This window comes from Hermetia illucens, chromosome 1 (genome assembly GCF_905115235.1).
Source record: "Hermetia illucens chromosome 1, iHerIll2.2.curated.20191125, whole genome shotgun sequence".
NCBI classification, from domain to species: domain Eukaryota; kingdom Metazoa; phylum Arthropoda; class Insecta; order Diptera; family Stratiomyidae; genus Hermetia; species Hermetia illucens.
Window position 1 is genome coordinate 122,631,216 of NC_051849.1, and position 26,705 is coordinate 122,657,920.

A 26,705-nucleotide genomic window follows, 5' to 3' on the forward strand; every position below is an offset into this window, starting at 1 on the left:
TTAAAAACTAAAAGGGGCACTGGTGGTGGTGGTGGTGGCCGGTGGTAGGTCAGTGGGAGAATCCGTCGAGTACTCCCCGCAACATCGAGCACGTATGCAGAATGGTGTACTTCTGTATGGTTTGAACCAGACTGTGCGAAAGTCCCAGGACATCAAGGGAAGCCGTGAGGGATTTAGGTACAATACCTGTAGCTGACAATATTATGGGAACTACAACCACCCGCTCGAGACGCCAAATTTCTTTGATTTCCCGAGCCAATGGCTCATAGTTCACCTTCTTCTCCACGTATTTCCGTTCAATGTTGCTATTATGGGGGATAGCAACATCAATAATATACGCGGAGCGACCCGTCTTCTCAACTAACAGTACGTCAGGCTTGTTGTGTGCTGTATGGCGATCAGTCAGAACTTGCCGGTCCCAATACATGCTGTAAGCAGAACTATCAAGTACTGCTTGCGGCTCATATCGGTAAACCGGACATGTCCCCGTGATCAGCCCATGCTTATATGCAAGGTTTTGATAACCTTACATACAGCATTATGCCTGGTGATGTATTGCACCGGTGCCATAACAGTACAGCCAGAAATGAGATGGTCCAACGTCTCTAACGCCGAACCACACATTCTGCACTGGTCGTTCTCCACCCGTTCTTTCATGATGAGCTTTTTATAAGCTCGGGTGGCGACCACGCCATCCTGAATGGCACACATAAACCCCTCCGTCTCAGCAAAGAGCTCCCCAGCACACAGCCATCTGTTCGACAGATGCAAATCGACAAATGGCTGCCAAAGACAATTCACGTGTTTACCGTGCATTGCCTTCGACTTCCATTCATCGATCCGCTCTTGGTCCGACTTCACCCCACTCAGAGGATTGAAGGATCGATCCTTCAAGTTAAGTGGAGTCAGTCCACAGTCTGCCTTACAGACAGCCGCATGCAAGGGACTCGCCTGCTCTTTGCTGTAAAAATAAGCGCGCAGCGAGTCGACTTGGCGATGATGTTGTGCCGCCACGTCAACCACGCCTCTACCTCCGATGTCACGAGGCAGGTTCATCCGCTCCACGGCAGACTTTGGGTGATGCATTCGGAATTTGGACATAGTTGTCCGTATCCGCCGCTGGACGTTTTCCAGATCGGTCTTCGTCCACGGCAATATTCCGAATGCATAAGCCAGTGAAGGGATGGCGAATACATTCAACGCGCTTATTTTATTCTTCCCCGAGAGATGCGATTTCAGCACCAGCTTTACACGTCGCAGGAATTCGGACAGCAGAGCTTCTTTCAGATCACCAACTCGAGCATGGGTTCCTTGCAGAATTCCTAGGTACTTGTAGAAGTCTGTCTCGGTCATAGCTTCGATGTGGAGGTCACCAATGCTATGTCCGGCATGTGGCTCGTGATGATCTTTGCGGATGGCTTGGATTCGACATTTGTCTAATCCAAACTCCATCCGAATATCACGGCTGAACATGTCTATTATTCGCAACAGACTTCTAAGATGGTTGTCAGTACCAGCATACAGCTTGATGTCATCTAAGTACATCAAGTGTGTCAGTTCGCACTTAGCACGTAGGCCATACTTTATTGCAAAACCATGCCCTCTAGCATCATTCAGTAGCCATGAAAGGGGGTTCAGTGCCATACAAAACCAAAGGGGACTCAATAAATCCCCCTGGAAGATGCCCCGCCTTATACGGATGGGCTCTGAGGTATTAGCACCCTCAGATGTACGGACTGATAAGGTGGTATGCCACCCTTCCATGACTGTCGCCAAAAACTTTATTAGTTTTGGATCAATGCGATACAGATGTAGGATGTCGATTAGCCAGGTATGCGGAACGCTATCAAAAGCCTTGGCATAATCGATATAGCAACTGAAGAGGTTTCTCTGGCCTCTAGTTGCTTGTCCTACAGCTACCGAGTCGATAATGAGTTGCTCTTTGCAACCCCTTGACCCAACTCGGCAGCCCTTCTGCTCCTCGGACAGAATGTTGTTGGTCTCGAGGTGCGCATTGATCCTTCCACTAATAATGGACGTGATGAATTTGTAGAGGGTTGGTAAGCAAGTGATCGGTCTTGTGTCTGCGGGGTCCTGCACCGTGTCCTTCTTAGGGATAAGGTAGGTAATCCCCGCAGTGAGGAAAGGTGGAAATTCCTCCGGCCGACTCATGACCTCATTTATACTGCGTGCCAACCGACTGTGTACGCTGGTAAATTTCTTATACCAGAAATTCTGCACCCGATCCAGACCTGGGCCCCTCCAGTTCTTCGAGCTGTTTATGGCTCGTCGAACTTCCTCTTCGGTAACATCCGCGAAACTCATGCCAGGTGTATTGGCATGGCGGGTGCCTTCGGCGGTGATCCACTCAGCATGCTCAACATGCTGGGCAGGTAACCCCCAAAGTCCACCCCAATACTCTTTCGCTTCCGTCACCGAGAACTGTATTGTCTGGACGCTCTGTTGGGATTCGTTGAGAGATCTGAAAAAGCTCCGCTGGTTCCTCGCGTATGTTGCATTCTGGACACGTCTGGAATAACTTTCGCCATACCGTCGTAACCGACTGCATATGACAGAAAGTTTCTGTTTTAGTGTGTCCAGAAAAACCCTCTGCACTTTATTTCTCACCCGTCGGCTGGCATTGCCAGTGCTGATCTGAATCAGTCTAGCAATGTCCTGCCTTAGTGAGTCCCGCCGACGTTCCAGACGAATTTTCCATGGTGGATCTCTTTTGTCACTCAAACCAATAACGCGAAAGCGAATCTTCTGACCGTGCAATCTGATAGCCGCAACTGCACCACAATACACAAGTGATTGTAGTTGCAGCAGCGACATATCAGCACACAGTCGAGACGCAATCTCATCATTGATTTGAGATAGAATTCCCGGAGTTGCTGGAGATGCATAGAGCCTGGGAATATCTGGTCTATGCAAAGGGTCCATATCCGAGAATTCTATACACGCTCTTTGGAATTCGTCCCGAACTTCAGCGGAAACCTCAGCTGGACGGTGGAGAAGAGTGCTTCGGCGAGTACTGAACCTGTTGCCTGCAGTGCGGCGTGGTGTTGTTGATGCCGCCGCCTCTGCCCCCATCGACTCTTGGTCACCAGTTTCCCCGATGACTTCAAGTCGAACACGCTCCCTGATGGTGGCCGGGATTGTGTCACTGCGAGTGATGAAGCGGTACTGGTCTGCGACTCGCTGCACAGTCACGTGCGCGAATTGCGGGAAACGCTCGACGAATCTCTGTTGCAACAAGGGGCGGTAAGATGTTGTACCCGCCCCCGCCGTTATTTCGTAGTAGGAGCGGATGATGAAGAGGTTCATTTCTTCGGTCCATTTCATCCGCTTCCTACGCGAACCTGCTGAAGTGGTCGCCACAGATTGTGGCGAAACAGCTTCAGCAGGCGGAGCTGTGCTCCTGGTCGTCGTGGCGCCTAGACGTCGAACCGCCCCACGACTAGCGGTTTCGACGCCGTGCTGTCCATTACGAGAGCCCGACCCAGTCACCAAGTCAGACGACTCCCGCCGGTTATCCGTACCGGACCTTAAATTTTTCCTTCTTCTCATTTTTTGGTGGTGCATTTTATCCCTAGCTGCCAGGTGTGTAGATAGCTTCCTTAGTGAGTAATCTGCAAGACTGCAAAGTTCCTGCACTTTCCTCACCTACCCCCTGAGACGCTACGTACAAATGGAATAGTTCTACACTATAGTATACCTACAGTAACATACTTACATAGGAAACAAATCTTTCATACTGGCGTCGAGCTTCCGGTTTCCGACTTATTTGTTTATTTTTTTTTTAATTAAACTAAATTGAGTTGAGGAAATTTGTAAGTAAGTAAAAAAGGTTTTATAAACATGCTTTATTTTCTACAGTTGATTTAATGAGAAAGTAAATATTAGAAGGAAAATTTATATTCAACAAAGCCAACACTGAAAAAGCACACATGTTTTGTCCGAAAAGCGTGTTTGCGAAATTTTCAACAATAAATCTATAGTATAACGGGGAACTTTCTTATAATGTTCTGATTGAATAAAAGAGTTTTACATGAATTTGAGGAAAAGTGTTTAAAAATACAAGACCGTTTTGTTCAGGATTGCAAAGAACGTCCCTTTTATAATAATTACGCTTCTGGAAATGAGATTTTTGTAATTTTCTGTTACTATTTAATGGAAACTACTTACTTCGATGCATTTAGCGGATTTTATTTTTATAAACTCATGCCCTTAATATGTTAAAAAAATCTCGAACTTTGAAGAAGTGTTGTTTGCTTTTGTTGGTGTATCAATTTTCGCTTAATTTCAGTACCAATTAAAAACTGAAATATATAGGAAAACAAGGATTTTTTTATAAATGTTGTGTAGTTTCTCAAAAACAAGCCTAAGGTGGTGAAAAATGCTTTCCGGCTCACTCTTACTTATTTCTTAATCAAATTTCAAAATATGATAAGTTTTCGGAAAATAGAGTGCGGTGCAAAATTATTTCGACACTCCAATTTTTGTCTATTTTATCATAAAACAAATTGGGAAATCGGAAGCTGGACACACACAGGTATGAAAGATTTTGTGTTTCCTTATATGAGGAATTTTGATCCGATGAGAGTTCCACATGTGCACAATTAAAAATTCAATTGCGCACTATTTTGTAAAGAACCATTTATGCAATTAGTTTGATCTGGAAAGGACTGATAAAAGTAAATTTCATACGCTTCACACTTTGAGTTCAAAATTAATGGCAAATGAGAAGAAGTTCACCTAAATCAGATAAAAAACAAGTCGGAAAACCAGAAGTTGGACGCTTCAGATATGAATAGTTTTGTGTACTTCTTATATAAAATCATTTCAGTGGACATTTGTCCCATTAGTACCTAGCACCTAATGTGTATGCATATATGCATTATGTCAAAATATTCACTTTCGCGAGCTTCTGACATTTAAAGTCTTAGAATTGCACTGAGGCGACAACTTTGGCCTATTATATCTTTGTTTGTTATACTTGGCAGAATCATGCCTTTTATATTATAGCCTAATGTAGGCTATTCATAATATAGACTATTCTGGAATAATATATTGCCGAATTTCGTGACTCTGGGATGAACTTAAGGGGGGTTTTACAGTAAATTACTAAAAATCATAGTAATATATTATTGTTAACTTTATTTAAACAAATATCGATATGAAGGGTATTTGGCCCTAGCACCTGGCAGTGGTGTTTTTTTTTCAGATTTTTCGGTTGGGTAGGTTCTGAAAATGATTGGGTGAAAGAAATGAACCCTTTCCAAACCGCGCCCTACTCTCCTTGTGCTAAAACTGGGCTGCTCAGAAAAGTAATAATCAAAACCTTTCATTTGATAACCCACAAACTCTATTTAGAGAAGCAGCACCATCCGTTTTTTTTAAGGTTTTGGTTACAAAACAAAACAATATATATTAAAATCGGTGTATGTCTGTTTGTCACACGTACTTTACTCGGAAACGGCTGTACCGATTAACATGAAATTTGGTGAGAAGGTGGGAACTGTGAACGCTTAGACATCCATCCTTCTATGTTGAGATGTAGGGAGGGGGGGGGGGGGGGTCTTCCCATGCATGTAAAAGGGGGTGTAACAATTTTTTTCACTGAATATAGTCATGTGGGGTATCAAATTAAAGGTCTCGATTAGTACTTTTCAAAGAAAGTTTGAGATTTGTTAGAAAGGCGGGGAGTCGGAGGAATGGAAAGTGATGATTTCTTTAAGGGACCCATTCTCAGAAACTACCCAATCGAAAAATGTGAATAAAATCAGGAAGCTGCCTATCTGTTCAAATTAAGTTAATAATAGTATATTACCATATTTTTGGGGAAATTGAGTAAAACCCCTCTTAAGGGTAGTAGTATAAAATATAATATGATGCATATTATCCCATCCCAAGTTTGATTCAAATCATATTATTAGTAACAAAGTTACAATAGCTCAAAGTTGACTCGACTTTGTAGGTCTCGGATGGTTCCATGATGTCGATATCGTCAGCATAGGCCAGTAGTTGGGTGGACTTAAAGAGGATCGTACCTCTTGCATTTATCTCAGCATCACGGAGTGGTTAGAGCACAAAGCTGTCGTACGGAAGGTCGCGGTTCAAATCTCACTGATGGCAGTGGGATTTGTATCGTGATTTGACGTCGGATACCAGTCGACTCAGCTGTAAACGAGTACCTGAGTCAAATCAGGGTAATAATCTCGGGGGAGCGCAATGCTGACCACATTGTCTCCTACAATATACTGTAGTGTGCCGTTACGGTCTTGAATGAAGTGCTCTAACACACTTCAAGGCCCTGATCCAATATGGATTGTCGCGCCAGCGATTATTATTATTATTATCACGGATTACTTTCTCGATGGCCAGGTTAAAGAGTACGCATCCTCTTGTCTTATACCGTTGTTGATGTCGAATGGTCTTGAGACTGTTCCTGCTGCTCTTATCTGGGCTCGCACAATGGTCACCCTAGTCGGTCTTATCAATTTCGTCGGCATACCGAAATTTCTCATGGCCGTGTACAGTTTTACCTTGGCTATGCTATCATAATAATAATAATAATCGTTGGCGCAACAATCTATATTGGATCAGGGCCTTGAAGTGTGTTAGAGCACTTCATTCAAGACCGTAACGGTACACTACAGTACACTGTAGGAGGCAATGTGGTCAGGACTGCGCTCGCCCGAGATTATTACCCTGATTTGACTCAGGTACTCATTCACAGCTGAGTCGATTGGTATCCGACGTCAAATCACCATACAAATTCCACTGCTATCAAAGGCGGCTTTAAAATCGATAAATAGATGGTGCAACTGTTGTCCATATTCCAACAGTTTTTCCATCGCTTGCCGCACAGAGAAAATCTGATCTGTTGCTGATTTGCCTGGAGTGAAGCTTCTTTAGTATGTGCTAATGATGTTCTGGGCGTATGGGGCTATCCGGCCTAACAAGATAGCGGAGAATATCTTAGAGATGGTACTTAGCAACGTGACACCTCTATAATTACTGTGTGATATCTCCCTTTTTATGTATGGGACATAATGCCTCGTTGCCAGTCGTCAACCATTGATTCGCTGTCCCATACCCTGAGTACAAGTTGATGAACTACTTGGTGTAACTGGTCGCCTCCATATTTAACTGATTCGGTTGTAATTCCATCGGCTCCTGGCGACTTATGATTTTTTAGCCGATGAATTGCACGGACTGTTTCTCCTAAACTTGGTGGTGGCAGTATTTGTCCGTCGTCTTCAGTTGGCGGGACCTCCACCTCGCCGATGTTCTGGTTGTTCAGTAGCTCATCAAAGTACTCAACCCATCGCTCTAATATGCCCATTCTGTCGGAAATCAGATTTCCCTCTTTGTCTCGGCAGGATGAGCATCGAGGTGTATAAGGCTTCAACCTGCTGACTTGTTGGTAAAACTTTCGCGCGTGATGTGGTTGCTCCTTGTACTTTTCTAGTTCATAGACTTGTTGGTTCTCCCAGGCTTCCTTTTTCCGTCTGTGAAGTCGTTTCTCTGCTCGACGGATTTCGTGATAAGTCTCCGCGCGTGCCCGCGTTCTTTGAGAATGCAACATTACTCGGTATGTGGCATTCTTTCGTTCCGTTGCTAGCTTACATTCCTCATCAAATCAGCCGTTCCGGCTTTTTTGCGGCTGGGACCAACTATATTTGTGGCCGTATCAATGATAACGTTCTTCAGGTGATTGTGAAGATCATTTGTTGATGCTTCTTCTCCAGGATCTCTGTTGACTGCGGTTCTTGCGGCATCTATTTCCCTCTTGTACGTGTTGCGGAGGGATGTGTTGTGGATGGCTTCAGTATTCGCTCTCACTTGATTGTGAGAGGGGATTGTAGGTGGTGTCGTAATTTGGACTCGGAGCATCATGTCAACGAGATGGTGGTCCAAGTCTATATATGCACAGCCTTTCGCTTATATTTTCAAAGCCGATAACAGCAGGTTTCATTTTTTGGCTGCCTAAAAAACCTACTTCGAGCACATGGTTTACTGGATGACCGCTTTAATATACAGTGTAGCGGCTCTTCTCCAGGAAACCGGTCCCTGTCCATCGCATGTCTTGCAACGCTGTTACATCAGCGTTATATTGGGACAGGGTATCGGCTAGCTGCTCAGCAGCATTCGGTCTGTACAGGGAGCGCATGTTTCATGAGGAAGAAAATGCGCAAATCGTTAATCCGTTGTCGTTACCGGGTTCGTCGTTGTAAAATCCATGCTATCCGAGGCTCCTTTCGCGGCTTCGCAATATCAGTTTTCCGTGTAGGCTTGTCAGCCCTATCCAACCCCCAACCTGGAGGACTAGTTGGTACATTTTGTCCCGTTTTTAGGCGCGGGAGACTCGCCTTCATCCTTCTCCGTCTGCAGTTTTTCATAAAGAAAGAACTCCCAGCGATCAGCACGTGGAGGTGGAGATATGGTTTGAGAGTAGAGCTGTTGGTGTTGGTTCAGCAGGCGTTTCCCAGGTTTTATGCTCCATCGTGAGTACCAATCCACGTTTCGCCCTGGGACCTATACTACCCTTTGACCGCTGTAAATTCACTGCAACTAAATGTCAATATCACACTAAAGTGGGTAGTCAGACATGCTAAATGTATAAACATGACGGGCTTCGTACAAATGAGATAGTTCTATGCTCAAATGTACTCACAGAAGAAGCAAACAAAATCGTTCATACCTGAAGCGCCCAGTTTCTGGTTTCCCGACTTGTTTAAGATTTTTTGTTCGGTAGTTTCCGAAAATGAATCCTTTAAGTTTCTTTTCGACATTTGATACTCTACACAGAGATAATAAGTGAAAAAATTTGCATTCCCTTTTGCATGTGTGGGGAGTCTCCATTATACTCCACGTTAATGTATGTCACCCTACTGCATGTGCGGGATTTCATAGTTCTCACATGTCCACCAAATTTGATTTGAATCGATGCAGTCATTTTGGAGAAAAGTGCGTGTGACGGACGGATAGTTACCTGATTTTAATAAAGTTTTTTTTACATAAAACCTTAGGAATCGAACTTTTCAGTTATTGCTAGGACAATGTAGATCACATTAAATTTTTAAATAACTAAATTTGTTTTAAAATCAATTAGCTTATTAGTTACTTATTAAGATTTTGTTGAAATCAACCCTGATTAAAATGTCTGTTACACTGACTTTTCTCAGAAACGGTTACACGAAATTTTGTGGAAAGATTTGACCTGTGGACCGACCGGCACACATGCAGTGAATTACATTGCATGTTAAACTTAAGTGGAAGTCTCCATACACGTAAAAAATGGGTGCAACTTTTTTCCTACCGAATATAACCGTTCGGAAGCAAATAATAGTTTTGACATTGGGTACAAAAGGGAGGAAATTGGATGGTCCGGGTTAATTACTTAAACCTGAAGCCTTTAAGTAATTAAGCTAAAAATCTGAAAAAAAATATGGGGATCCAAGGAGATGATATCTAGGCTTCAAAATTGTCATGGATGATCAAACCTGCTATCCGATGGGAAAATCATATTTTGCGCTTTAGTTGGTTGAGTTAATATCAAAAGAAAACGACGATATGCATGAAAATTTCATTAAGTTGGAATTAGAGAAAGACATACGCATCATGAGCACATTTCAGAGAGATAATTCTAAATTTTTAGTTTTATATCTCCGCTATTGATTGTGATGAAAAAACTTTTTTACAAATACAGAAAAGAATAGAAAACCGGTTAAAAGGCGTCAACAAATTTAAAAGAAAGGCTGAAAATCTTAAAAATTTGGCATTATCAATATCTAGTAGATGTATCCAATTAACTAAAATGAACAACAATAGAATAAGCAAAAAGAAAAAAAAAGTTTTAATTTAAAACTTTGCCGAAAATGTTTACACTGCCATAATTCTTGGTAAATATGTTTAGCCCTCCAATTCCCTTTCTGTCTATTTTTGTTTAAAATCACTACTCTATGCTCACAAAGATGAATACTTTATTATTTCAAGCAAAAAAAAAGTTGTCGAAAAATTTTATAAGGGCACTATAAATCAAATTAATAAAATAATGCTACCAAAAGCTTCAATCTAACTTAATTGGTACTAGATTGATAAAATGAAAAAGTAAAAAATCTAAGATAAAGGCCGAAACCTTCCTAATGGTGTTTTGACTGTCCCGATTAATCATTGCTTTCCCCTTGTCCCTTACCTCATTTTCCAGTATGAATTCGTGACCTTACAGTTAAGCGTTTTTGAGAAAAATTTAAGCTATAGAAAAATATTTATGATATTGAATAATATATAGTGACTACTATGAGTATTTAATTTAATTATTTTTGTTTTATTTTAGCCAAGCTCATTGCAATACTCCGGAATATCCAGATATATTTTTGCCAATTTAATCAAGAAGTTGATGAAGCAGTTAGAGCATTTCGTTTACCGATTGAAAAAAAACTCAGAGAATATGTGAAAATAGAATCTTACAATAAAGACCTTTCATACTTTGCATTGAAAAGCAATATAAGTCGAATGCACAGGCATATAAACAAATTTTTGAGAGAATTCGAGAACTGTTTAAAAGGCAAAATTACGCCTGTGTTCCAGTATAAAGATAATACCTTTAAAGATTACGATTTTCACAATGATAAAGGCGTTAATTTACGGCATGAGCCAAAGCACAAATATTATATGCTAGACGCAAAAAATTTTTTAGTACCGCTGAAATTGAAAAACTCGTTTAAAGATATGCTGCCCAACATAAAAGATTCTTCGTTATTAGCCAAACGAAATAAATTATTTGCCGCGTCGAGAACAATAGTTCAAGAATCAATTAAAAATAGCCAATACGCTACCATGGTTCATAGTTTGGATTCACTATTATCTAATCAAATAGAAACATGTGAATATTTGAGGAAGCTGGAAGTTGATCGTACACAAGAAAAATCGAAACAAAAATCCCAGGCGAAATATATATTATCTCAAAAAAGAAAAGTCTCTCTGATCTATATAAAACCTTGACAACAATCGGAGTAAATTTTAAGAGCGGATTGCTAGAACTTTCGTTGAATTCGGAGTTCATGAATTTTCACATTGAACCGTTCTGCGTAAAGACTATGTTTATCGCATCGAAAACCAAAAAACTCGATCAGAATTTGATTTATTTAAGCAATAACTTGGATTTATATTATGCAAAGTGTGTGTTTAAAGTGAAAATTCTCCAAAGGGTTATGCTTACGCCTAATCCTGAGTTGGACGTGGTGAATGTTGATCGGATGAAAGGCTTTTCAATAGATTTGTTCCTCTTAGTACAGAGCCAACGCAAACTGCTCAGTGCGTTTTCTCAAGATCTCTTGGAATTGCGAAGGAAAATAGCAGACATTAATTCATTAGCATACTGTGCAAAATATGATAAATTTTCAAAAGATAAATTTTGTTTTCGGAAGCTCGAAACTGATTTTTCTAGTTTAAAGTACTCATTTTGCGAAGTTCAAAGTTTAATTGAACAATATTCTCTGTTATTTAGATGCCTACCACAATTTGAAAGAAATGAAAATGTGGCATTGCATGGATTCATAGAGGAACAAACACTAAAGCATTATGCAGGCGACCATTCGAAAATATTAGAAAAATTGGGTAAAATTTCATCATCCGTGAAGGAAATCTTATACGAAATGAATACCAAACGAGAAATTGAATTTTTAAGTGCACAGTTTTTGGAAATTTTGCATAAACGTTATGGGGAAATAATCGATGCTATTGTACAAGTTCGGAATGATATAAATGGTCCCAACGAAGAGTATTTGCCTATTGTAAAACCGTTGAATGCATTTTTAGATCGGTCAAATGATAGAGAAGTTGAAAATTATTGGAAATGGGACGAACAATTATTTCAAAATGTTGGGAATGAAATAGAAAGTCTTATCCATTTGGTTCTTTTATCTCTACAGAAAATTTATAAAAAATATATTGGATTGAAGAATGATCTTGGAAATCCGGATTCGATACAAGATGATATATGTATCATGAAAAACCATCTCAAAGAAGGGGTATATCAACGGTTTATTTCAGATATTGAAGGTCTGCGTCTTCCCGAAACGAACAGGAAACTTTCGAATATCCTTTTTTCTATAAAGTATGCCGATGATATAGACATGAAAGTAGTATTCACCAACCAAATTGCGTCAATTTTACCGATTTTAGAGCAATTTACTTCGTTGTGCGATTTCTTCCTTTTACAACAGATGGGAGCTCATAAAGTCTCTACTAAAATGCTTTCGATAATATTGACAGTCTTCATAGAATTAGGAACAAAAGGATTTTGCATTCCTCCAGATATGATCTCCGATGAATCGAAAGGGTCGGAGCAACAGGATTCCAATCCGAGTCAGGGATTTGGTTTAGAGGAAGGAATTGGAGAAAATGATGTATCAAATAGATTGGAATCAGAAGATCAATTGGACGACGCAAAGAAGCCGCAAGATTCAGATGATAATGAGAATATTGACAATGCAGACTGCAAAGAAGAGAAAGGGATAGAAATATCTGATGATTTCAATGCAAATCTGCAGGATGTTGAAAATCATGGCGAAGAAAATGACAAAAATGAAAACGAAATTAATAAAGACGAATATGACAAACAAATGGAAGAAACGGACTGCGGTGTCGATAAACTCGATGATCAAATTTGGGGTTCTGCGGATGAAAGTGAAGTAGAAGATGAAATGGATGAAGAATTGGAAGGGGGAGCCAGAAATGAAGTGGATAAACAAAATGATAACCTTGGCCAAGCAGATGACCAGGCTCCTACTGATGAAAAAGAAGCGACAGATGGACTTGATGCGGTGAATGAAAAAGCGTTGTCAACTACAAATAATCGAAAACAAAACGACATGGAATTGCCCAACGAATCTGAAGAAATGGACGAAGAGCACACTAATCCACATCATAGAAATCTTGATGATCCGATGGAGCCTGATGAACTTGAGTTAGGTGATTGTGATATTGATGACCTAAGCAATAAAGACGAAGAAGAGAGACAAATCGAAATCCTTTTGAAATTGATCAAATAAAAGATTCTATGGATTCGGGTAAAGAAGAGCGTAACGCAGAATCCGGTCCAGATGACAATGAAATCCAAAATAGTGGAAGCATTGCGGACGATACTGATTCGGAACCAGAACATGAATTCGATTTGGCTGGAGAATCTCATGAAGATTTGCAAAATAGCGACCAAGAAGAGAACAATGAAGAATGTCATTCAGAGAATAATCCAGCAGATAATGAAAATGATAAAATAGATTATAATCTGGAGAGTACTAATTCCGCAAACGATTCTTCAAAATTTGAGGAGGAGAGAAACTGTAGTGAGAACAATGCTTACAATTCACGGGAAAAAGACGATAGACTGCGAAATGATAAAGTTAGTGATGCTAATGATGTTGAAAACGACACTTCTGGTGACTTAAATGATGTTGAAAAAGACCGAAACACCTCTGGACAATCCAAAACTGATGTAAATTATTTGTCTTTTTTTTTTTATTTTGCTTCCATACTATCCTATTGAATTCCATTTACCTATGACAGGTTCCAGAAAATGGCCATCTTAGTATTTCTGATTCGGTACGAGTATCCACTGATAGCAATCAAGAAATTTGCGATGAAGAAGTGACGAAACGGAATTTCGACGAAGAAAAAACTTTAGGTTAGTTACTTAGCTCTAGTTAAAGAAAATATTCATTCTAATTGTTTTTAAATATTGTATTAAAAATTTGACAGGAGAGGAAACTGGGGATCAAGTTAAACGATTGAGGACTGTAGAGCAACTGAAGTCGACAGAAGAAGAAAGTACAGAACAAACTACCAAAGAATTTGAGCCTTCACACGAGTATCAGCACGTTAACGAAGCTAATGAAACTGATGTTTCAACATTAGACAATGCAACTGAAGATCAGTCAAAACAGATAGAGCATAAAGAGGATGAGAAAAAAAGTGGAGAAGAAGAAAATTATAACAAAGATCAAAGTAAAGTCGCAAATAATGAAGACAAAGACCGCGCTAAAAATGATTTAAGTGATAGACGTGCAGAAAAACATAAGCAAAATTTGAAGAAATCTTGCGAAAAGTTGGAAAAAATCAAACAATTATGCGAAACAATTGAAAAGGTGGAAATGGAAGGGGAACCAGCGGCAACATATCTTATACTTCGAGAGGATTCGACTACAGCTTATTGCAAGTAAGTATTTGAATAGAACCTCAAAAAGTATGATAGCCTCTGCTTCTGAATTGAATTCAAAATAATACATTTTTTGTAAGATAAATTCATTATTTTCCGGTACATAGCTTTTCGATGGGGCAACTTATTCTGTTGAGAAGTAATTCAAATTTGAAGATGCTCATTCTAAAATACTTCTGGTCGTGTGGAATTGATGTGTTCTTTGAAGCTTCCATGCAGGTGGGACACTCCACCGTTTTTTCCTTTTTGTCATATTCGAATCCTTTACATACAACGAGGGGCATCATTAGTGTCCGGATGGCTCAAGTGGTTAGAGCGCTGGGCTCTCGTAGCGGAAGGTCGCGGTTCAAATCTCACTGCTGGCAGATTTGTGGATTTGTAATCGTGATTGGATGTCGGATACCAGTTGACTCAGCTGTGTAGCTGAGGACCTGAGTTAAATCAGAGTAAAAATCTCGGGCGAGCGTATTGCTGACCACATTGCCTCCTACAGCGTACTGTAGTGTACCGTTACGGTCTTGAATGAAGTGCTCTAATACACTTCAAGGCCCTGATCCAATATGGTATATTACCATAGTTTAGAAATGTATTCCTCCCTTAAGATCATCCTTAATAAATGTAGGATAGTTGGCATCAGTATAAACGATAATACAAAATTTGGATTTGAAGGTAATCCAACTATTTTTAACAATGTTATAGACGGTCATAATTGTATGTATGACGTCATTATTATTTAAAGTGAACTCACATGAACAGCGGTGGCGCGCATGGTTGTCATAACTATTTAGTTTTCCCTTTTTGGCTTTTTTTAATTATTTGTATATCAGTATCAATTGTTTGAGATAAGCGTGTATATGTTAATAAAGTTTCCAGGTGATGTCAAATCCAGATGGATAAGTGTGTACCTTATATTCTTTATATATGCAGGTACTGGGATTGCCCATTTTTGTTCGAAGTTAAATTCTATTTGGTCTTGGTTATTTTTTACGAACATAAGTTTTCGAAATGTACGTCCTCAATGAAAAATTTGGGGAATTGTAGTGTAATGTGACGAGCAGCAGCAACCGATATTCTTCAATGTGTTGTTAATTGAACCGACGGGCCAACATACCGAATGAATGCAGAAACCCCGATAACTTTATTCTTACAACCAAAAAACAGTGCGGCTTGAGTGGAGCAAATTCACCATATAAAGACTATGTTTTCCCCCATTTAAGGTGGTCATCCTGTGTGAAGGCCGTTTTTTTTTTCGCTTTCTTTAAAACTGTTTTTGTGAAAAACTGGTTAAAGTAACAAATTCGAATTTTTCACCATATATTTATTAATATCTTGAGCATACGTAGTCATTTTTTCAGCTCGATAGCGTATTTTATTTTTGAAATACAAAGCAACTTATATACACCCATCTTCAAAAAAAAGGTATTTTTCTGCTACCACGCTAGAGGGCGCTGTGATCATCTTAAATAAAAAATGTAAACGTCATTTTAACGTGCGGTCTTATCCACAGTCCGCGACCTAAGATTATTAAAAAAATATAGAAATTTTTGCCTTGTTAAACTTTTTTTTGGTGTTTTTTCAAGGCTTCTTTAATAAATAAGAAAAAAATTACCGAATAAATCGCAATTATCCTAGTTTGCAGACCTGAATAAATCGTAAAAATTTGATTGGTTGATTGATCTTTGGATAGATTTTGGGCTCTGGTAGCAGCCGATTTTCAACATGCAGTTTCGGGAAAACCCATTTAAAAAGTAGAATTCGGAATTCGGAATTTTTAACCATAAAATCTTAATTGACCATTAATTGGCTATACCTAGTCTATAAATCTTAGGTTTCTTGAAGAAACACATGTATAGTCTGAGTTTCAATTTTATGATTTTAGCGAAGTCTTTCAAACGTCATTCGGACTAATGAGTACGCGCTTTATTACGGTGATCGACATAAACCTGGCATATGACATTTTATCTGTTTAACACTGTAATTTCCGAATTTCTCTGAATATCAAAAAATAACTTTGTCCAAATATTCTACATTATATCTAGATACAATTGATGCCAGAAAAAAAAATCGATACCACGGATCCGACACACGGGATCACCCCCTTAATGCGTAATATTCCTAAATTTTCTATAATTGAGCCCATCATTTTTATATGTCTTTTGAAAACCAATATAATGAGGCAATTTTTGTTAACTTTACAGGTTTGAAAAATTTAAAGTATCATTATAATAATGTATACTGAAATTTCGATGGTTAACTGGGAATTCTTCCCCAATAGCCAATACATCTGTCTGTATCTGGCATTTAGCGCGTCCTTCTGGGCTTGTGTCTTTTCTAGCTGAGCTGTGTCATACCTAAATATTTGACCTCACTCACCGGTGGCACATTTTGTCCGTTTAAAATGACTTTAGCTGGATTTTCTTTTAGTTTGTGAAGTATTTCTTATTATATTTCTTCCGTGGTTTAAATCGTGGTAAGGATAGCAGTGTCGCCCGCAAATGTCGCTATTTTGGTTTCTTCACAGTGAAACAGTGTTGGGCCCCCTGGGGAACACCGCTTGCATTTTTTTTTTCAGTTCAGAGAAGGTTCCTCGTATTTCACTGTGGATAGGCGCTCTGATACATATGATTTTATGCACCTGTTGGCTTGTGGAATGCTTTTCGTGGAAACTGAATTTGTGAGGTTGTATTAGATTTCGATCCACAATAATTTGCTTGAATTTCCTAACGAGAACCCTTTCAAATACCTTGTCTGTAGTAGCGAGTACGATTCTACTCTACTTGGCTCCTTCTCTTGTTTGGGGACCATAATAAATTCCACCACTTTCCGTTGTGGAGGGACGCATTTTAATCTGAAAGCTGTATTAGTTATTTGTAATAATTAAATTAGTTCGTTTTTGGCAGTTCTTTTAGTATGCTCCCTGCAATAAGTTCATACGAGCTTTATTAGGAGGCACATTTGGTTTAATTTCTGTCCTCCGCTCATTTAGTTTTACACGGAATATTGGGCAATGGTCCTCTATTCTGACTGGGGTTAAGCATGTAGACGCTTGTGTATCTAAAGGCTGGAAAGTACTTTCTAGATGCTTCGGGAACATATCTGCCTTATCCTATGCAGAACGAACCCATTGCCCGTTTGCCTGTTCAATAGGTGGAATTTGTTGTATGGGTCTTTTTAGATCTTTCACGGCCTTCTACAGAGGCTGCTGTTGCAGTCCATTTGAATTCCACGTTATGATTTTCAGGACATTTTTCATTTGGTTCTCTTGTTATATTTTTGTCTTATTACGTTATGCTGCTGCTATTTGTCAAAAATTTATTTGTTTACTATTTGCTCTTCGCCAACTCTTCTATATAAAATGTCAAGCCTATCTAAAGAAAGTTTTTAGTATTTGATTACTTTGTAATTTTTTGGCTAGTGCACTTTAGTCTTGGTACGACTTGATTGTAAGATTCTGGTATATATTAGATATGAATATCGCTAGCAACTGCTTTCGATTCGGAGCCTTGACATTTTAAAGTAAACGTAGAAATTCAGCTTAAATAATTTTATTAATATAAAGTTAAGGAATAATTAGCGAGACTCTCTCAGTAGAAAAATTTAACAACTTCAATAATTAGTTTCGCTTGATTGAAATAACTTTTTAACTTCAATTATTTTTTTACATTTCAAAAGTCAAGGTCTAATCCGCCACGGAGAACATCGGTGGTGGCATCCGTCAGTCGAATTAACATTCGAAATAAATTTCGAATGTGATTAACCCTGCTGCGCCACATCACTCCGCTCCCAGATGAAACCTAGGGGTTTCAGCGACTGAGCCCGGAACTGCGTTCGTCATCATTCTGCGAAGCGAACGCGATGTTGATTCAGTCTTCAGCCTGGATAAGGAGACAGCCTTTTTGTGTCCTCCGATCTCGAGCTGGAAGAAATGCTCTCTCTGCTCGAGAATACGGTACTTCGTACGGAGGTTGCAGCGGCTTCTGGACAGCATCCGTCCTGACCAGGACGTGCGTGCACGTGTCCAGCTCCTTGGGAGCGCAGGCAGGTGTAGTTTTCATGCGGTAAAGGTTGTCTTTCAGCAGGCGGACCAATTCCGAATCTGTGAGACCAGATCTCTTGTCGAAGACCGGATCACTTGGGAGCCTTGGGTTCTCCCCGTATAACAGCTCCGCGGCGGGTTCGGAAGCCAAGTAGGACGAGAGGCAAGACCTGAGTCCAGGACGGATCGTCGCGAGCTATGATGACCAACGCTCTAGCATCTCATTGGATTGCGGGTGGTATGCCGTAATTCGCTGGCGTTTGAATCCCAGGAGTTTGCCTAACTCCGAAAAAAGGGTGGACTCAAATTGCATTCCCTGGTCAGTGATCATCACTGCAGGGACACCAAAGCGAGGGATACACTTTCGACAGAGAGCTTCGGCACAAGATTGGGCCTTAATATTCTTCAGAGGTATTGCCTCTGGCACCTGAAACGTGCGAGTCTCGCAAAGGGCCTGCGATGTCGAGGTGTAAGGTGTGGAACCGCTTGATAGTGCGGGGAAATGAGCCCACTTCTTTTCTTACATGGCTGGTGATCTTACACTTCTGGCATGCGATGCACTCTCTGGCCCAGGAGTTGATGTCCTTATTCATGCAGGGCCAGAAGTATTTCTCGGTGACTAACCGATTTGTCGTCCTGATACCTGGATGCGCTAAGTCGTGAACATTTTGTTTCGAGAGGTGGCCGGGGTCCCTTTTCCGAGTATTTACAGCAGAGAGAGAAGTTCGAGCCGAAAATGGGCAACTCCCGAAATTTATATTTGGGGTTGGATTTGAGGCTTTGAAGTACTGGGTCATCCTCCTGCGCCTAGGCGATAGCCGAGAAGTCGAGTGGGGCGGGTAAGTTAACCTCGGAGACACGTGACAAAACTATGTTGTCCTTGCCGGACACGTGCTGAATGTCGGACATGAACTGGCTCAGGTGTCGAAGCTGACGAGGGGATGCTTTGTCGGGCTTCTGTTTCAAAGCATACGTGAGAGGCTTAAGGTCTGTGAACACTGTGAATGCCCTGCCTTCTAGGGAGAAACGTAAGTACTTAATGCTCAAGTACGCGGCGAGCAGTTCTCGATCGTAGGTGCTGTAGTTCCGTTGAGCGGGGTTTAACTGTCTAGAGAAGAAGCTCAACGGCTGCCAGACTTGATTCACCTTTTGGTGAAGAGCAGCACCTACTACGATGTCAGAAGCATCAACAAAAACGGCTAGAGACTTAATACATAGATTGTCGAGCTAATGCCAAGAGTGAAGCATCAGCCAGTTGTTGTCGGAACTTGTGACACGCGCGGACAGCCTCTTCAGACAACACAATCTCTCGTGTGTCCTTTGTTTTGGGCCCAGACAAGTACGCATTCAAAATGGACTGTTGTTGGGCGTGCAGGAAACGACGATAGAAGTTTAGCATGCCCAAGAACCTTTGCAAATCCTTCACCGTTTTCGGACGCGGGAAGCTTGTGATTGCTTGCACTTTGTCTGGGTCGGGCTGTATTCCGTCAGGGGAAATGAAGTGGCCGACGAATCGCCCTTGTGTCTGGAGAAACTTAAATTTATCAACGTTTAGGACTAAACCGTCCTCAAGGAGACGTTGAAAAATGCACTCGAGATAGGCTAAGTGCTCAGCGACCAAAACATCATTCAAATACACGAAACAGAAGTCGAGGTTTCGCAGGACCGAGTGAATGAACCTTTGAAAGGTTTGCGCGGCATTGCACAACCCGAAAGTTATCCGTGTGAGCTCGAAGAGTCCAAAGGGTGTACATATTGCCATCTCTGGAATATGTTCTGGGGCTACATTTAACCAAGGTGATACGCCTTGGTTAAATCCAAGGTCGAAAAGATGCGGCAGTTTGCGAGATCATGCGCAAGGTCGTGGATAAGCGAGATAGGATATCGATCAGGAACAGTCTGTGCATTTAGCTTTCTATAATCCCCACAGGGGCACCATTCGCCATTTGGCTTGGGGACCGTAGGGAGTGGGGAAGATCAACAGCTCTCTGAAGGTCTGCAAATACCCTGTTACATAAGTTGTTCGAATTCTTTCCGTGCAATAACCAGTTTCTGGGGTAGTATGGAACGCACCTTTAAGAAGATCGGGGAACCAGTGGTGTTAATGTGGTTCTACACATTTTGCTTCACTGGTTTTGAGAGACTACATTCGGTAGTAATCTGGCTGAACTTTTAGAGGAGTGCCCGAACACGAGAGTCAATAATGTCCTCCAAAAGTACGGAAAGATTGTTGTTGGGAAGAGATGAGATTCTGCCTGAAGAATTAAGATTGGTTGGTGTGTCTATAAGAGACCTGTTCTGCAAGTCCACTAGCAACCCATAGTGACACAAGAAGTCTGCGCCTAAAATGGGAAGGCTGGCATCCGTCAGGATGAGTCGTCACGGGAATTTCCTACGCAAGCCAAGACTCATGTCCACTTGCCTGTACCCGTAGATGTTAATACGCGAGAAATTTGCCGCCTCAAGTTTCAAAGATTGAGGGTATAGCCGATGGTGCCGGGGTACGGGAAGAACCGAAACCTCCGCACCAATATCTACAAGATAACTGCGCCCGCTGAGAGGGTCATAAATTGTTAGACGACGTGGCGCTGCGTTTTGGGTGGCTATCACTAGGACCCCCGCGGTACATCTGGTAGCTTTTTCGCCGAATCTGCGATGGTACCAACAAATGGTTCGGTCCGTAGGTTGTCCTGACGACCTGCTACCCGATCGCCCTTTTCGAGTAGTAGACCGCGTGCGAACTCGCGACCTGCCGCCCGAACGCTGAGCGTCCAATGCCGCCCTCTTCTCTGCCATGCTGGTCACAAGAGCGGCCATCTCGCGCTTCAGCTCGCCAACTTTGTCTGAAGGCTGCTGCACGGCCGCTATCGTCGGATGCGCGTGCACCTCATGCACCTTATCGGCCGCAGCTGCCAGCGCCTCCAAAGAACCGGAGGCGCACGCGAGCACCGCCTGGGTGCCCTCCCGAAGACGTCGCAGCCAGAACGACTTCAACAGATCGTCGTCGATCTTGCTCCCACCTAATTGCCTTATTTCGCGAGGCAATTGGCTGGGAGTTCGATCGTCCAAAGTCAAACCTGCCAGCAAGTGATCCAGTTTAGCTGACTTACTTACCGACAGGCACTCAACTCAACTTCGTTTTCAATACGGTGTTGGAGGCCGACTTTACGATGTCCGCTACCAGGAGGATGTACTCCTCATCTAGGCCCACAATGGCGTAATTAAAGTTAGTCGCGTCCTCTAGATGGACAAACACACAGCTCCGGATTCCTTCGCCAAAAGGGAGGGCGGTCACCTGAGGGTCCGATGGACCTGCCGCGTCTTTATTGTCAATGGGGATAACAAAAGCAAGTTAACGACGCGAGTTTTGTCGAAATCGCGACTGTACCGAATTTTAAAAGGCCCTACTTTGACTACGGTAGACCGCACCGACAAATGCCCGTACGACAGAAAACGAGACACCACCGACGCACCCCGGAGCGGACGCTTGAAGCGCAGACCAAAATAAAAACTCGCCAAAAGAGCGAAACTCCAACGATGAAATTCCAAAAGAGTATCGATGTCGTCTTTTACGACGGTTTTATGATGATTATTGCGGTTTTTTTTTCCTCGGGCGATTTTGGGGGTTGACGAAGAGAAACCATTGCTTATGTCGTCGACAGTGGCCAAACTAAATTTCCAATCGACACCACTGATTGCTGCGGATGAGATGGGGGCTGTTTTTGCATCTGTGACCGCTGCTGCTGCGAATGTTGAAAGGCTGAAAGGCGCTCGTTGGACTTCTGATGCGCCGGTTCTCCGAGTGGGTCTGGATGCGTGGTAAATGACGGGTTCGCTGCCGCGAGTTAGAATTGCAACAAGGGTGGCGGAGATTCTGACAGTGCGAATAGCCGACGCTTGTTGAGCGGCTTCAGTCACTGCAAACGAACTGCTCTCAGTCAAACAAGTAGTGGGATCTGGTTTTTTTTTCCTTATCCTGCAAATATTTTTATTTTTTCCCGCATACGATCGTTTCGAAGCCCACGTGCCTCCTTCCTCAGTGCTAGTACCTAATCGGTAGGTAGGATTAGGTACTAGCACTGAGGAAGGAGGCACGTGGTCTCCGAATCGATCGTATGCAGGAAAAAAAAATATTTACAAGATAAGGAAAAAAAACCGAGTTCTCTTTTTTCAACTCTAATAAGGTTCTGTTTCACTTGAACTTGCTTTTGCCAGTCCAGAGGACAGAATCTTATGAAGTCCGTGTCAAGAGAAATGAGGGGTATAATTACTGTTGGCTGCATTCTACTTTTATTGGAATTGCTGATCTTTTTAAATCTTTTCTTGATATTCGTCTTTTTAAGTTATCTATAATGGAATCAGTTTTTCTTTATCCTCTGCTTTTCGAAGTACCCTTCACACTACCCGTTAGCTCAAATTTTTTAAACGTTTTGGAAACCACAAGATCCTAAGCTGCTTGTCATAACGCTTTATTTAACACCTTCTTTTTTAAACTCCACTCAAATCATGGAAATAATAATTATTTCCCCATGATAGAACAGTTGTACTTCTTTGAATATGTGAAAACTATTCACACGTTTTTTTTCCTTTCCTTTTACTATTCTAGACAACATGTCGTTCGGGATATTACTCCCCAAGAATCATCAAGCATTGAAGAGAATGAATTCCGGAAAATGTACCAACAAGATTTTTCATCAACAAAGACAATTGTTCCACAAGATGAGGACTATGAAACATGGCAATCAATTTCAAATAAGATGTCTTCAAATGCACATGAGTTTTGTGAACAGTTACGCCTTATATTGGAACCAACAAAATGTACACGATTGAAGGGAGATTATCGGACCGGTCGACGTTTAAATATGAGGAAAATTATTCCTTATATTGCCTCCCAGTTTCGTAAAGATAAAATATGGTTGCGGCGAACAAAGCCATCTCAACGGGACTACAAAATTACAATTGCGATTGACGACTCAAAATCGATGCATCACAACAGCTCAAAAAGGCTAACGTTGGAAGCTATTGCATTGGTTTCTGAGGCTTTAACTGTGTTAGAAATTGGGAAGCTAAGTGTTATCTCTTTTGGAGAGTCACCACGGGTGTTGTTGTATCATACTGAACAATTCGATGGGCCCAAATTAGTTTGTGGATTAGGTTTTACTCAAAACCAAAGTAAAATTGCAGACTTGATTGACTTTGTAAGAAATCTAACCATAGAAGAAGGTGTGAATTGCGACACGAAAATGTTTGAGAATTTGTTGTTAATTATCAGCGATGGTAGGAATATATATAGTGAAGGCGAGCAAAGAGTAAAACATGCAATTAAATTAGCCCGGCTACAGCGCATTTTCCTTGTGTATGTGATCATTGATAATCCGGAGAATAAGGTAGAATACATAATATTTTAGTAATGAAACTGAATTCATTTTTATTTATTTCAGCATTCAATACTTGACATTCGGATGCCTCATTTTTCTACAGATCGAAAGTCGATTACAATGGCATCCTATCTTGATTCTTTTCCTTTTCCCTTCTATGTAATCGTTAGAGATTTACAAAAGTTACCATTTGTTTTGAGCGAAGCTATGCGACAGTGGTTTGAATTGGTTAACAGCGATCGATAAGCATTTATTTACTACTGTACTTAGCGTTCATTTTGTGGATATCAAATATAATAAACCAATTGTACTTCTTTCTTTTTTGTTTGTAGACAAATTTGGAAATTTTCATCAATTTTTTTCAGCATATCAATTTTTTTCTATAGTTTTAAAGTATTAGTGTGTTTGGATCGCTCAGAGGTTAGAGCGCAGGCTGTGGCAACGGAAGGTCGCCGTTCAAATCCCACTGGTGGCAGAAGGATTTGTACCGTGACTGTATTTTGGTTATCATTCGACCCGTCCTTGCGGCAAATCAGGTCTTCTTTAATGTATAAGCAAGTTGGGATACCAAAAGCTGGACGCTGCAGGTGTAAAGGTTTTTCGTTCATCTTATGTGGGGAACTCACAGTACTGGCTTTCCATTCGTACATAGCTAAAAACGCAAAATATTCCTTCATTAATTACTAAACTCCCAGATATACATATGTAAATAAACAAGCTTTGTGTATTTTTTTTATACTTTATCATCCTAGATCAACTTATAGAATTTCGTTTCTCGGAAGTATAATATCGTTCACATTTAGCTTTTATAAATAACAAATTCGATTTTGTTTCGTGTCAGTCTCTCAGTCTACTATAAGGAAAAACAATAACAAAACCATGTAATGTAGTCCTTACTCTTGTAAAAATTAATTGTCAAAAAGTGGAGTTTCTTTACATTATTTTACTATTGTTTTCCCTTATAATAGACCGAGTTTGTACATTTAGGTATTTAACAGGGTTTTCAAAAAACTACGAACGACATAAGAAGAAAACCTCAAAGAAGTCCTTCGAAAACTTAAAAAGAGTTGAAGGAGATTCCAAGAAGATCCACAAACGTCATCTGAAGAAATCTTGAAAAGTATTAAGAGTTCGGGAGCCCGACTGCTTTCAGAAGGGTTGCCTTACACTGTCTGTAAGGCCCACGACTCTAGGTAAAATAGGGAGGAGGATTAGACACCCCAGTAGGACATCAGCCTCTCTACATCTGATGACTTCATGACTACTAACTACCCATTATGAGTGGAAGGGGATGTTAAAAAGCTCAGAGAACTGAACTTACATGGAGGTTCCAACTCACAACCCACAGAGAGTTTCACCATGATCCTCAGCTAAAACTCAAAATAAAGACATAAGATGGCCGTTAAAGCAAAACTTGAAAAACAGGCATATGGCTAATATGACCAGGATCTATCATGCTACAATGATGAAGATCATCGCCATGAAGAAAGTTAATAAGGGGAAGTTGTACTCTCGGTATTATATAGCTATTCGCTAACGAGAATTCACTTTATCTGAACATCGAAGTCGATGGTAAACGACCAAAAGGCCCACCGAAACAAAGGTGGGTCAACACGCTAGATGGGGATTGAAAAGCTTTGCGATTACATCCAGATCAGGCATTTGATAATATAAAATGGCGAAATCGATCATGACGAGCCGACCCCGCTTGTGAACGGGACAAAGGCTGAAGAAAAAGAGGAAGATGTGAGGAGCGATGGGTGCCTGACAGTTCCGTATCACATAGTTAAAAATTCTTTTACCCACTATTTTTTAGAAAGCGATTTAAATAAATTATTCGGTGGAAAGCCCTGTATGATAATAGCCAACCTCTTACGCTTCACACTCGGAATTTAATATTATTAGCAAATGTGAAGAACTTAACCTACAACAGATACAAACAAGTCGGAATACCGGAAGCTCACGCTTCGGGTATAAAGGTTTTGTGTTCATCTTATGTATAATAAGAAATTTCAACGCACATTTTTCTGTCCGTATATAGCTACAAATCCAACATAATCCTTCATATTTTTCCAAACTGCGAGACATACGTACATATTACAGCCATAGATATTACGCTCACCCTAAACAAACAGACTGCCTATTTCCGAATACTGTACATATATATGCACGTATATAAATTGATCGTACCCATATTTCCGATTTACTTTGTGCACAAAAGCGTTCATATGTACATATATAGTACGTATATTAAATACCGCTGGTTTAATGTACAAATATCTGAATTAGATACTACCCGCAAACTTCATTAGCACGCATATACTATATAAAACTAAAACAAAATAATTCTTTGCGACCCCATTCATAAGATGAATTGATATGTAATGATGACGTCATGCATGTTGTAGAGTGCACGAAATTCACAAAAAATGGCAAAGTTTCACACCCTACAACTTTGTTAATAATAGTTTGATTTTCTTCAAACTTTACCAACTTGTGCATTATGGTCTTCATTACAACCATGTCAAATTTTATAATTCTGGGATGAACATAAGGGGGGTTGCCGGGTAAATTTCTAAAATGTGGAAATATACAATTATTAACTTTATTTGTGTAGGTATCGGAACCGGATATATTTTGAGGCCTAGATTTCATAGAGATGCAGCACTGTGATTTTTTTCAGATTTTTTGGCTGGATAGGTTCTGAGAACGAGACCTGTTACACTTTTTGGGGGTCATATATTGAGCCTTCACTCGCCTATGTTTCACTCAATATCAAATATGGAACCAGTTTCGAAAAGTACTAATTGAGTCCTTTCGTTTGATATGATATGGCAGCATTCTGTGAAAAAAAATTGTACAACCTCCTTTCACATGTATGGGGAGCCCCCCGCCCCCTTAAACTTAACACAAAATGGCGCCAGTTGCTGCATGTAAAGGGAACAACAGATCACATACTCTTACCAATTTTCGTGACAATCGATCTGTTTCCGAATAAATCGGCTGTGACAGACAGACAGACGGACATCGAATCGATTCTAATAAGGTTTTGTTCCACACAAAA

At 40.8% G+C, this 26,705-nt stretch overlaps 1 protein-coding gene across 1 annotated transcript in view; it reads left to right on the forward strand.

Annotated features, from left to right (window-relative positions):
• The window catches only part of LOC119661292 (midasin), a 144,133-nt gene extending 120,175 nt beyond the window's left edge, over positions 1–23,958 (forward strand). Inside the window, 7 exon segments of the mRNA XM_038070579.1 lie at positions 10,346–10,984; positions 10,987–13,026; positions 13,029–13,507; positions 13,579–13,696; positions 13,771–14,227; positions 22,870–23,650; positions 23,705–23,958. Coding sequence (XP_037926507.1) covers positions 10,346–10,984; positions 10,987–13,026; positions 13,029–13,507; positions 13,579–13,696; positions 13,771–14,227; positions 22,870–23,650; positions 23,705–23,887 — 4,697 coding nt within the window. The 3' untranslated portion in view covers positions 23,888–23,958.
• The last annotated feature ends 2,747 nt before the right edge of the window (positions 23,959–26,705 follow it).